The 13,717-nt window shown below is 36.8% G+C and overlaps 1 protein-coding gene across 1 annotated transcript in view; it reads left to right on the forward strand.

Annotated features, from left to right (window-relative positions):
• Positions 1-10,843, forward strand: part of LOC140154509 (uncharacterized) — a 48,289-nt gene extending 37,446 nt beyond the window's left edge. Inside the window, exons 39-52 of the mRNA XM_072177077.1 lie at positions 109-292; positions 387-552; positions 1,073-1,200; positions 1,369-1,508; positions 2,128-2,275; positions 3,208-3,414; positions 3,802-4,005; positions 5,430-5,971; positions 6,518-6,662; positions 6,902-7,126; positions 7,582-7,671; positions 8,637-8,971; positions 9,411-9,615; positions 10,188-10,843. Of these exons, the coding sequence (XP_072033178.1) occupies positions 109-292; positions 387-552; positions 1,073-1,200; positions 1,369-1,508; positions 2,128-2,275; positions 3,208-3,414; positions 3,802-4,005; positions 5,430-5,971; positions 6,518-6,662; positions 6,902-7,126; positions 7,582-7,671; positions 8,637-8,971; positions 9,411-9,615; positions 10,188-10,450 (2,982 nt within the window). The 3' untranslated portion in view covers positions 10,451-10,843. The remainder of the gene's footprint in view (positions 1-108; positions 293-386; positions 553-1,072; positions 1,201-1,368; positions 1,509-2,127; positions 2,276-3,207; positions 3,415-3,801; positions 4,006-5,429; positions 5,972-6,517; positions 6,663-6,901; positions 7,127-7,581; positions 7,672-8,636; positions 8,972-9,410; positions 9,616-10,187) is intronic.
• Positions 10,844-13,717: the final 2,874 nt, after the last annotated feature.

Here is a 13,717-nt window from a genome sequence, read left to right on the forward strand (position 1 = left end):
ATATTACATGGTTTCATACAATGTATAAGAAACTTAAAATAATTGACTAAAACCTTTATAAAATTCAATATCAAGTAATAATTGTTATAAAAATTATTATTTTAATAGGTTGGTTTGAAGAGCTCACGTGCATTTTCAGCCTTCGATCTTGCGTTATCGGGTTCTGATTATGAAGGAGTGCTAGTATTTGTTCGGCGTTGCGAAGCTCATTCATGTGAAGGACATTGCGTCTGTGCACCTTTAGAAAAACTCTGCCCGGTCATTCTTAACGATTGTACTGATGTCTCAGAAGGTAAAAATAAAACCCGGTAGGTATATTATGTTGCGTTGCGTCTTTCCCATCACGTGAGATCAACATTTACACGTGTTGGAACATTTTGTTTCAGACAATCCAAACGAGGAAGTTGAAGTTCTTGATGTTTTACATGCGAGATCGCATAACGATACCGTTACAGATAATTCAAGTGAGGACGACATTGACTATAGTCCTTCGTTATCTTTCATGGCGGCCGTTTGGAAAACAACCGTACAAAAGGGACTACCTATACTAAGGTATGGATTTATTAGTAGAATTTCCGACAAAATGTGGTGTTCATTATAAGAGTCAGAGTTATACTGTGAGAAAATAAATCCTTAAATGAAAGACGTATTGAGCTCTTAAGTAAATTATGACAACGATAGTTGGCTATCAATAATTACCTTTTTTCTTTTTCTTTATTAATGTTTATCCTATTTTATTTTATTTTACTTAATAACCTCCATGTTCTTTCATTAGAAAAAGTTCGATCAATCATGCTTTGTTGAATGCATTTGAGTAGTCCGCCATATTTACGGTATGATACATCATGCACAACCTCTATATCCGTGCATGCGCAGATCATTGTGTGTATTCTCATTTACATATGATAATCCTCTCGTGGCAGTGTATATGCGGTTCTCATGAATATTTGGCAAACAGGCCAATTTACCAATAGTTTACATTAAACACCCCCTCTCAAATTTCAAAGCTAACCGCGTCCATTCCTAGTGTGCGTGAACTAACATGGATGATAATTATATTCTTCTGCTGAAGGTACGAATGGAGTACAGGCCTAGATTGGTCAGAAGGCAGCGAACCACAAGGGGTGTACGATCCTGCTCTTGAACAAGTTTGGCATGATATCGGACAAGACACCAGTGTCATCGTGACCTTCAATAAAGGTACGTGCAAAATCAGTCTATGGGGTTGAAACAACCCTCCCTTCTTTAGTCGATCGTGCTACCTCAGTCGGACGAGGGTTAAATAATTTTGTGATAGTTTCTAACAATTTGTACATTTGTCTGTTTATCGTGACGTAACAAAATCTTTACCTTTTGTTTATTCATCAGCTAATGAAATGTTACCTGGAAGTACATACCAGATGTTCATAAGGGCGTGGTACAATGATGACACATACGCAGTATTTCGTTCTGATGGGGTCACACCTTATCCATTCGCACCTAAAGCCTCTACTTTAAAAGGTGCACATGTAAGTATAATTATTGTAGCAAATTGATACAAATATTTATTGAAATTGTTCAAATAGATATACAAAACTGCATAAAATGTAAGTTCTCATATGTCCTACTTACATCTGAACTATTTAAAGGGGCATTTCATGATCCACAGCCTCATCCCCCACTTTTCTCAAAAAAAGTTGAGATTTTTATATCACTGGAAACCTCTGGCTACATAATGTTTATATACAAAATATTTCTTGCAGATTAATTCGTTTTGCAAAGATATCGTGAAATTTGAATTTCGTTCTGGTGCACCAGAACGAAATTACAACGCATTGTCTATGGAGCAGTGCAATACACATAATCATGCATAACTCGCAAACCAAACGCAAAATCGGATTCAACTGAAATTTTGGGAATAGGCTTTTTTCGTGGATATGTACTGAAAAATGTCATAAAAAGAGGATGCTAGGATCACGAAATACTCCTTTAAGTGAACCATGTGAACATAAAATATACTACAAACTTAAACAGTATTACAGCAGTTTTGAGAAAGATCTTCCTGTTTATAAAAACAAATAAAGGAAATAAGCCCAAGTGTTACAATGAAATATATTTTATGTAACTTTGATTTACTTTTATGTCAAGGTAAATGACATCAATGTTGCAGATCAGAAAACTGATATTGACTTCTTTACGAACACAAACGAAATTGCGGTGTCGTGGTATGGTGTCTTTATTCGTAACCGCGAAGCCCTACAAATGTTCGAGTTGGCTCTTGGAACATATCCTTCAGGTAACGGAATGTTAAATAATGCCATTGGAACGTCAATACGTCGATTGATAATGATAATTAAAGTTTCGTTCATCACTTGTCGTAGATTTGAACGCTCTATAGAAATCCGTCAATGCGTTAACCATGCTTTCTAAATACTTGCCAATTTTGGCAGATGTAGAATATTTACTATAGTTTGAACAGCTCGTAATCGGGTGGAGTTGTTAGGAGTGACATAGTTGACCTGTCTGGTCAATATTTTGTGTGTTAAAGAAAATAGACAATGGTATAGGACATAAGTCAATGATTTGTGATGTTTCTTGCGAGATGTCACACGACAATTCTCGAAATAATATATGTTGATATTAATCTGTGATGTTATAAAGTTCGACGATTACGAGCTGATCAAACTATAATGTAATAACTGACCCTGAAATGATTAAGTCGGAAACTTGTTATGTGTAAAGAAAGCCAAAGAGTAACACATTGAGATGAGCAATAACGAAAAATCACCTCACAACGAAAACCAAGTGAATCTCGGTAATGGACACAAAAGACTACCATTGCAGTTGTATTTATTGAAAATATTCAGCCTGTGTCACGTCGATACACCATCGCTGTCTTTGTGGGATGGGACTGGCTGGTAGTTCCACACCAGTGGCGTAGCGTCATAGGGCTGCTCCCAAACCGATTGAAAATTTAGAAAATTCCACAGAAAAATTGCCAAAACAAATCCGCTTGTGTCCCCAATCATGCTTGGTGCCCCCCCGGATGACTTGCACTACACCCACACCCACAAATTAACAACCAAAAGGAAACCCTAATTTCATCAAATGCAAGTAATTTTTCTCTGTATTTCTTTATTAAATTATTTATGCACGAACTTACCAAATCATGATTTTGACTCCTCATATTGTGTTTATATTTTTGTATGTTTTATTGTTGCGTAACAGGAGAAGATCTTCGGCAGTTTTCAGAAAATGTGGTTCCAACAAATCAAACGCAATTTGTATTTACCAATTTAGCTCTTAGAAGTGGGCAACGTTACTTTGCATCTGTACGTGCATATAACAAAGCTGGACTTTATACTACACTTAGTAGCGATGGATTCGTTGTAGATACACAAAATCCACATTCCGGGGTCGTTCGTGATGGTAAAGGTGAGAAGAACCTTCAGTATTAAACTTAAAATCGTGGTATTTATCTTATATTTGAAATGTGTTGTAATATGAAATTGCAATGAAATATTTTGTATTTAATTGTAATTTTGGCCCATGATCGAAGTGAAAAAAGCTTTATTGGGACAACAATTTTGTATTTTACACTATTTTGGCCCATGATCAGGTAAATTTTGGTGGAAAACGGGCTCCTTGCCCCTTTTCTTTTCCTTTGCCTTCCCGATTTTCTCTTCTCATTTTTTGTCAGAGGAGCACCCTTCCCCACCCGGACCCCAAACCTCCCCCACCACACCCCACCCCACTCCGCTGGCTACTGGCCCACCTCTGCTCTTGTTTTTAATTGCCAGTTGTTTAATATCACTGTTTTAGGTCTCTATTATCAGGAATACCAAAGTGCTATAACAACTGCATCGGCTTCATGGCATGGATTCTACGATCTGGAATCTTACGTTGATTATCATATCTGGTGTGTTGGCTCTACCATTGATCCGGATGAGTGCGGTGTTATTGGTCCTACCAATGTCGGCCTTTCTCTAACAGCCGAGAGAGAAGTAGAAAACAAACTGATACCTGGTATGAACAAGACCTCTAGCTCACTTACCTTAGAATATCGATATCATGCATATAGGCCATTGGTTTGGGCTATTCAACAGCTGGTGAAGTTAGTCGCCGATTTCGTGAATGTTTCACCAACAAACACGCAAACGACGCTAAACGTGGATAAAGACAGAGCAAATCTTAATTCGCCTTTCTTGTGCGTAGATTTAGTAAAAGAAAAACTAAATAAATTAGTAATATGGCCTAATATTTTCCCTATGATAATCATAACTGCACTTAAAAATATTAAATAAAATAATCATGAATATCATAAAAATTTTATTTTCGCAATATTTTTACATTTACTTAACAATTGTAACCACGAGGAGATCATTGATGTTTGCAATAATAATACTGTGGTTAGAAAAATTTGGGTAGATATTGTTGGTCGAAGCAGCCAAAAGATCGATTTTCATTATCTGAATCAATATATTATTGAAAAATAACACTTTGATGTTTTGCAAAAGTTCATTCTACAAATCATATACTTTGAACATGTTGAAAACTTGCTTGGTTTATTGTTGTTAATGAGTTATGTACGTTTTACAAGTGTTGCTGTTTTAACCCTCTTTACAACACAAGTCAAGAACCACAGGACATACAAAAGTATATCTGTGATATTTGAATTCTTCTGCACACTCGATATGAAATGATCAATTTAAATTTTGTCAAAGCTCACTACCATTCGCAAGATGCTGTGAACTACCAAATCGCAACAGTTGAAAATAGTTGCTCAACTTAAGGGATCCAGAATGAGCGTTTATTGCGTTTCGACAGTATTTTTTGTGGGACATGAGAGCACCTCAGACCTATCGAATTGCATTCTGAATACGAAGCATGTCTTTCTGATATCAAATAATTTTCATTTTTGAAAATCACAATATAATACAAATTTTATGACAAATTATAAAAATTTGATATTTTTCAAATTTTGATATATAACAGTCCTCGAAGTAAATTATATAAATCTAATGATATATTCTTAAAGTGTATGTATCTGGGAGGAAAGGCCGACGGTCAATTGAAAATTTTGACCTTTCATATTTCATATTTGGTGTTTTGGGAAAAAAATCCATATCTCCAATACGAAAGGTCAAAATTTTCAATTGATCGTCGGCTTTTCATCCCACCTACATACACTTTAAGTATAAATCATCAGATTTGTAAAGTTTACTTCGAGTACTGTTAAATATCAAAAATATCAATTTTTAATGATTTGCCATAAAATGTGTATTAAATTGCGAATTTCACAAAATCAAAATTATTTGATATCAGAAGGACATTCTTCATATTCAGAATGCAATTCGATATGTCTGATGTACTCTAATGTCCCAAAATAAATACTGTCCAAACGTTCATACCCCAGCCCTTAAGTAACATATAAAATTGTTTTCTTACAGGTCATCGATATTTCTCGAAGGTATTTGCAGTAGATGCTGCAGGTCTGAGATCGCAGGCAATAATTGTTACTGACGGTTTTATACCTGATATAAGCCCTCCTGTTCCTTTGCAAAAGCTTCAACCAGGTCCAAATCTTATCAGTAATCCTTCCTTTGAGGACCAACTTGACTGGGATGTACATCCTGCCAATAGTAGTCATATTCTATCAGTGGGCAAAGGCAACGCACAAGATGGTAGCACAGTAGTTGTTGTTCATGGAGACATTACTAAAAGGATCGAAACGGTACCTGGAAAGCGATATATGTTGACATTTTTTACAACTCATGTGTCTTCAGATGAAAATATATTCCTTCACCAAGAAGGTTTAGTTGAAATACCAGGAGAGAGTCACGTGTTTCGTTTGTACCATCGACAAAACCATGGAATCATAAGCAGGGATCGTTGGCAAAGAAATGTATTTCATTTCATCGCAACTGAAAGGGTATCTATTATTAGTTTGAAGTCGCTTGGTGGACAAGGGATGCAGGTGGACAACATTTCAGTAAGATTATTGTCTTTATTACTTTTATGATATTATTACTATTATTATTTGCAGGGGAAACGAAAACTTACATGTTTAATCAAATCCATTCTTGATATTACCTTGTTTGGAATTATTACGTGTCAAATTGCTAAACATCAATGTTCAATGGCTGTCCATTATCTACCAATACTTGCATTATTTAAACATGTGTTCAAAGCAAAAGCAAGAATGTGTTTAGAAAAGGTTTTAATTGTCAAACACAGTTTTTGTATTGTTATTGATGGTTTAGAGTAGACGAATGTAATAAGTAAGATCATCTGAATTGACAACTTTATGTTAAATTTATTATTATTATTATTTCTGTAACATCGAAGAATTTCAGGCAAAAATGGTAACACCTCGGCGCTATCAGAAACCCTCTCCATGGGATGTAATTTTTAAACACTTGCTATTCTTACATCGTCAAGTGTTAACAATTACACCAAGAATGTTAAGAAAACAACATCACCAAGAATTTACTTATAACCACCCGATTTCTTTTTATGTATTACCTCGAAAATTCAGGTGGAGGAAATAACCTTCCAGGCCTCCAATTCTTCTACTTTGGTTGAAGTACATCTTCAGATATTGAACGGCAAGCCATTCCTACAAGCAGATTGGCAATTTCAAGATGAGGAAAGTCCTATTGAAGAATATATGTGGGCTATAGGTAGGAGATTTGTTTGTCATATCATAAATAGTATCAACTGATATTCTCGGAAGTAATCTTTTTTTATATATATCTACTGAACCATAGAATTACAAATTAACCTTTTAAGCCTGCACTTTTTATCATTACAAACGTATAAGATCTTACTCATTAAGTGTCTCGTACAAAAATAATAACTTTCAGACTTCAGCCGTCAGCTTGGATAATTATTGGTTTCGGTGTAATTCTTTCTTTTTTAGGAACCGTTCGCGGCGGGACGCAACTTCAAGATTTTATGTCACTAGGTGACAAAACGACTGCATTTATAACGGATCTTACACTTACTCACGTATCAAGCGTCTTTGTAACTGTCGTAGCAAGAAATAAGGCTGGCCTTACTGGTGTTGCATATTCAAAACCAAAGCCTGTTGATTTTACACCACCAGAAATAGTTTATGTTCGAGAAGAAGGAGGCCTCACAAAAGGTACCCATTACATTCCCTTTTCCATACACACCCCCACACACCGATACGCATCCCAAACACGGGCCCCAACAATGTGCCCACACCCTCATCATTCTGTTGAATACATGCGAGTTTCATGCGCAAACATACTGAAATACATCAGAACATGATCCAAATGCACGTATGTAACCCACCTTATAAAAACAGGTGTCTGCAATTGTTTAGTAATGTAGAAATTACCACTTTTGGAAACACTACTATAAACTAGGATTTCCAACACACCTGACGAGCAATGACGGGACACAATTCAAGAATCAGGATTCGCGTGAACAATGAACATACACATACACATCCATCCCCTTATATTTCAGAAGACTTGAAAAATGACCAAAAACTTGTCGGTGAAATAATTTAAACAAAATAAATGCCAAGCGTTCTTCGTTCATTACACATCAATTTGGTTTTTTTAATTTCAGATCTTGACTATACAAATAATTATGTCTTTTATATCGGTTGGGAAGCACGTGATGAAGAAACGCAAATAGCGTTCTGTGATTGGGCCGTTGGTGAGTTTTAGCGAGATTGCCCCCTTAATTACCTTTGTTTTGTTTATAGTTTGGTTTGGTGGAATTGAAAGACCACCTGAAGCATAATCAAAGACATACATTAACTCAATTTGCGCAAAGATCTGGATTCGCATGCGGAACGAAGGAAGAAAAATGGAAGAGGGAAAACCGAAACGAAGGACAAAGATAAAGAAGAGAGAAAACGCAGATGATAAAGGGAAATCTACTTTGAACAAATTAGCAAGATATTGACCTATAGTGTCCTATGCCTCCACGACGAGCTGCACTAATGAAAAAACAAACAAATTTTGGTCAAATCTGGTTATAAAAAATGCCTTTGCATTCATCTCATCATAAGGATTCAGAAAAAGAATATAGTTTGACCATCTCCGATGTTAACCAAATTGGACCATTATATGCAATTTCACCCCTGCATAAGCGGTCATTTAGATTTATGCAAATTAGGCACTTTACCACTACAAGGGAGCAAATTTGCAAAGTCCAAAAAATATTTCTGTCATTTTTAGCTGTTCAACCCCACCTCTGGTAATTTAGAAAATTTTCAAATCCTCAATCCTCCTCTGTACATTACATACATTTTAAATATTTATATAGCGCTGCTACATTTAGAGCGAAGCGCTCAAAAACAAAAAACAAAGCAAAGCAAAACATTACAATTCAGCTGACTTAAGGGTTTTGATTTTATTGTGCTCAGCAAGGAGGGTAGTATCAGCGCAGGCCAGCACGCGCAGGGAAACACAATCAGACATGTACTCAGGAACACTCTTGGTGAGGCATTTAAACACAGGGGCTAAAACTTTGAAAGTGATGCGCTCTTCAACAGGGATCCAGTACAGCTCAGTGCAACTGTTTTAAGTACGGGCTGGCATGAACATTAATTTTGTATGGACCCTTCATCCGATTGCTATCTTTAACATCGAGGGTAATACTTTTCCTTACTGCAGGAACCCAGCCAAATTCTGATGATACCAAAGCATTTACACGAGTTTCTGAAGCATCTATGTCGAATATGCTGGTTCAGCTCCCTGAACACACCAACGAGGGGCAGAAGTTTTATGTTACGGTACAGTGTCAAAATACCGCCGGCCTTTCTTCACGCGCTTCTTCTGACGGTGTTACTATTGTTACTTCCGCGCCTGATGCATCCAATGCTTTTCTGAATATCATCGCATCATCAAACACTGAATATGATGTGAGAGATATGTATCAATCGCACACAAACTACATCAAGGGATATTGGCAAGGATTCCATGATATCTATGGAATTAAATATTACCAGGTTAGATTATGTATTTGTTTGGTGCGAGCGAGTGTTACTAACATTATAACAAAAAAATATGGATCGTTTTAATGCCGCATTTTGTGGTAGCACATACAAACGATGTATGTGCTGCTGGATAAATTAAACCGAATGTACTATACCGCGAGGGTACCGTTATGAACACGACGTACAAAAATTGACCATGTGTTCTTGTTCTCTTCCTGAGCATAGTTCAGGCGAGACAAAAACATTATTAATGTGGGACCAAATGATGTACCGTGGGGAGCATAAATTATGGTTCGTGAGAAAGTGTCAATAATGTAAAAAATGTAATGTAACTCTTCATCACGGTGTTTGAACCAGTAAAAATTCGTTCATGGATTATCTAAGTACAAAATCTGATAAGTGATATCGTTAATAGTAAAGAGTTTCAATGTCTTTTATAATTTAAATTTAGTGTAAGATTACAGGTCCAATGATATCCGATACTGAGTGGGAGGTGTGTGGTTCAATAGTTTCTACAAGTGCAGAATTGGGTGGTCTGTCCCTCGTTTCTGGTGGACAATATCATTTGGAAGTCAGAGCCATCAACTACGCCAACCTTGCCAGCGCAAGTATTGGAAGAAATGTTACTATAGCAACCGAACCACCACAGATTACAGGTATGGTACATTGTAATTGCCTACATTCTTATTTAAACCGAACATTAAAGCTCAGCTACATTGCATAAGTGGTCGGAAATAGAGACTATGAAACAATCAGAATCATAATGGTATCATAGCATATAACTTATAAGCAGTCAATTACGTTATCTCAAAGCTATCCGAATTCGGTGCATTGGTGTTTGACGATGCGAGTTCGAGCCTTGGTGCAGTGTCTATTCTCGTGAATAATTGAACTTACTTGAAATTCCCCTGGGCTCAAGAAACTGCCTATCTGTTTCGGTTACCCGTTTAAGAGCTCGGGGAGATGATTCGAGCTGCGATGATTTATTGTGGGACACATGGGGTGTGTGTTTCTTAATTAATAATCTTGGATGTACTTACCGGATTCATGTAAAGTGTGCTGAGACTTGTGGGTTTATACCGATGCGTAGTGCACTATAAATCCCTGCTGTTTTAACATCTTAATATTCTATTCTTGTGTGCTAACTGAAACAATGTTTCAGTTAGTTTCAAGTAATAAGCGATAGATGATAATTACCATTTCTCGTATAAATCCCCATCATTTTCAGGTCAAGACGTGATGAAGAAATGGCAAAACAACGACACTCTAATGGTATCGTGGCAAGATGCGTTCCACTCAAATACCCGTCTTTGGTATGAAGTATCTATTGGAACCATATCGGGAGGTAGCGATGTCATGCAGTGGGTAGAAACAACAGAATTCCAGATATCTGTCTTTCCGTTAAAGAAATTGACAGACTACTATATTACCCTGACAGCTATCAACAGCGTCGGCCTTTCCTCAACAATCAATGTAATTTTTAATGGATAAAATGGGCCACCCTTAAAAGCACATGCTCCCACGGAAAGTGTAAAAGTGTAAAAATGTTAAATTGTGTATAAATTGCATAAAGGTGAAGGACAAGTCATTAGGTATTTTTAAGATGAATAATTTGGCAAAAAACGACAAAAACACCAGTATTAACAAAGTTGAAGCTCATTCAAATACATGTAACTAATCTCTCTTCTTAAAGGAGTATTTGGTGATCCTAGCATCCTTTTTTATGACATTTTTCAGTACATATCCACGAAAAAAGCATATTCCCAAAATGTCAGTTGATTCCGATATTGCGTTTGCGAGTTATGCATGATTATGTGTATTACACTGCTCCATAGACAATACGTTGTGGTGCACCAGAACGAAATTCAAATTTCACGATATCTTTGCGAATTAATCTGCTAAACGAATTAATCTGCCAGAAATATTTTGTACATAAACATTATGTAGCCAGAGGTTTCCAGTGATATAAAAATCTCAACTTTTTTGAGCAAAGTGGGGGGATGAGGCTGTGGATCACGAAATGTCCTTTTAAGCATATAATTTACATATTCATATAAAATGTCGTATTTTGTCTTTAATATACGGCTTTCGGTTTAACCACTAGCAGGCTATATTGCTTTGGCGTAGGCAAGAGGTAGCTGCCCCATGTGAGAAATCCCCCCTGTGGGATGCCTTTTTGACCATTTTCGTCAAAGTTTGCCCCCAGGTAATTCGCCTTGCCCCTTTACCCCCCCCCCCCCCGCCCCGGCTACACCACTGCTATGTTGGCACATCTATGACTCTAACAAAGGTTATGTTATTGATTTTTTGATGAGTAAATCAATAAATAGTTGGGTTTTTTGTGTGGGGGTGTGTGTGTGTTGGGGTTTTGTTTTTGCCTCATGAACTATGATTCATTTTACGTTGGGAATGTTTGTAAACAACGTATAATATTCAAATGTAGTACTCAGATTAATGAAGAAAAATTAGAATACACGCATATAATATTATGCTTACTGGACATGGAGTTTTTAATTTTTATATGCTATTTCTGACATCCTCAGAAACCGCATATCACCAATGCAAAATGTACACTAAAAGGTGATGAGTACATTTAGCAAGCAGCGTGAACAGAAAGGCCCACGGCCTAAAAGTGAGCGGTTACTAATTTACTAGAAAACACTCGAGATACTACTTTGTCCTACTCGAATAGGAAATACAAACCTAGTTACCTCACTAAAATGATCATATGAATCATTCTACAACTGGCCTTAAACTGATCATATCAATCATTTTAGTGCAGTGATAGCGTCATCTGTAGTTATTAAGTTTATGCCGTATATAAAAGGTTTGAAGCTATATTTAACACCATAGAATATATAAACAGAGCACTAAGATGATTGATATGATCAGTTTAAGATCACTTATAGAATGGTTAATGATGATCATTCCAATAGGGAGACTGGATTGGAATACATACTACCTGTAAAGTATCTTAGAAATACCAGTGATATATCAAGTGAAAACGTTCTCTGAATGTTTTGTTAATTTCTACCTTTTAATTACACCTTAGCTGCTATAGCCCCTCCAGATGTACGTCGGCAAGTGACCAGCATGCGTGAGCGTCAGGCCACTGATATGAAGCACCCCATGTTCAACCAGACTGCTGCACCCAAACGCCTTACATCCAGGGGAAGCTTCCTAAGCAAAGTTCATCCTCTTGGGACAGTCTCCAAGGAAGCGGAAAGACTCACCCTGTGGAAAGAGAGATTTCCCAATTCACCAGCTATGGGACTGCAACCCAGTGAGCAGCTACCACCTGGAGCTGATTCCACATGGCCTGAGTGGCGGTGTCTCAACAGACTAAGATCAGGGGTCGGAAGGTGCAAGGTCGCTTTGCAGAAATGGGGCTACCTACCAGAAGGGCAAAACACTACCTCTGAGTGTGGAACGGTTCCACAGACTATGGAACACCTGTTGGTGTGTCCACAGATGGGGCAACACTGCACACATGATGACCTAGCTATTGGCTCGGGCGCATTTGACCCTGCGCTTGGACACGCTAAGAAGAAGAAGTAGAAATTAACAAAACATTCAGAGAACGTTTGATTAAAATATAACGAGGGAACTTTTTGCTGAAATTGTACGAAATAGTATGACTAATATATTGCAAATGGAGAAGAATCGCAGGGTTTAGAATATGTGTGATGGGCGAATATGGGGAATGGTATTTGCAACATGGATATGATCAAAAATAAATGAATTAATTTAATGTATTATTTAGCAACAGATTTGCAGCAAATGTACATTAGAAATCTGCGCGAGAACAAACGCAAAACAAGAACAGCGCATTGCTGTTAAAAAGGGTAATTTATAATAATAAGTCTATATGATTTCACACATGTGACCCATTACGTAATGCGCAATTTGACGTTTGGATCATGGCAATGGTTATAACCTAGAAAATGGCATAATCCTCTACAAGTAAAAGTAAAAGTGTTAAGTTCTTTTATATGATTATACATGTACTAAGTTTCATCTTGTATCCACAGCAGTAAACGTCATAATAAAAGGTTTCTAAAAGTATTTTTATAATAAAATAAATTAAAATAAAATAACACTAGTTTAATGCATAAGTTTGGAAAGCCTGATTAATTCTATAAATAGCCGAGTGTGAGGGTTTTCAATGAATGTTTTTGTGTAACAACGGTTATGCATAAAGGAATATATAAAAATAACTATATAACGATTCGTGGTACCCATTTACGTTAGAATTGATCTGATTTAGAGTATTTATTAGAGTATTTTTATTAATTTTATACACGCCAAAGTGGTTTGTTGTTTTTGTTGTTGTTTTTTTCTTTCTTTTTTGAATGGGTGCTATGCGTAATTCTTGTATAATCAGGCGGTGATGGAAGCGATATCGCCAATTTTGAGGTCGCCATTGGATTAATACATAATCATGAAATCTTCACAAACAATTCTAAATTTGTTATTTGGTGTCAAAGCAAAATTATCTTACTCTAAAACCGTCGGGGTTCGACAAAGTACCCCACTGCAAGTATGTTAATTTTCCATTTGTAATTGTTAAATGGGGCTGTCAGCCCTGTATCTTCGCCAGCCTCGTACGTCACGTGTCGCGCTTCCTATGCCGCCTGTGTATAATGTGGTAATACACGTCGCCCTCTTTACTGACGCACACTTTTACCTCAGAACAGATTGTCATTTCAAAAGTATCCCATATAGCCAGACCCTGTTGACACCGAAATCCACCTCAAC

This window comes from Amphiura filiformis, chromosome 6 (assembly GCF_039555335.1).
Source record: "Amphiura filiformis chromosome 6, Afil_fr2py, whole genome shotgun sequence".
Taxonomy (NCBI): Eukaryota; Metazoa; Echinodermata; class Ophiuroidea; order Amphilepidida; family Amphiuridae; genus Amphiura; species Amphiura filiformis.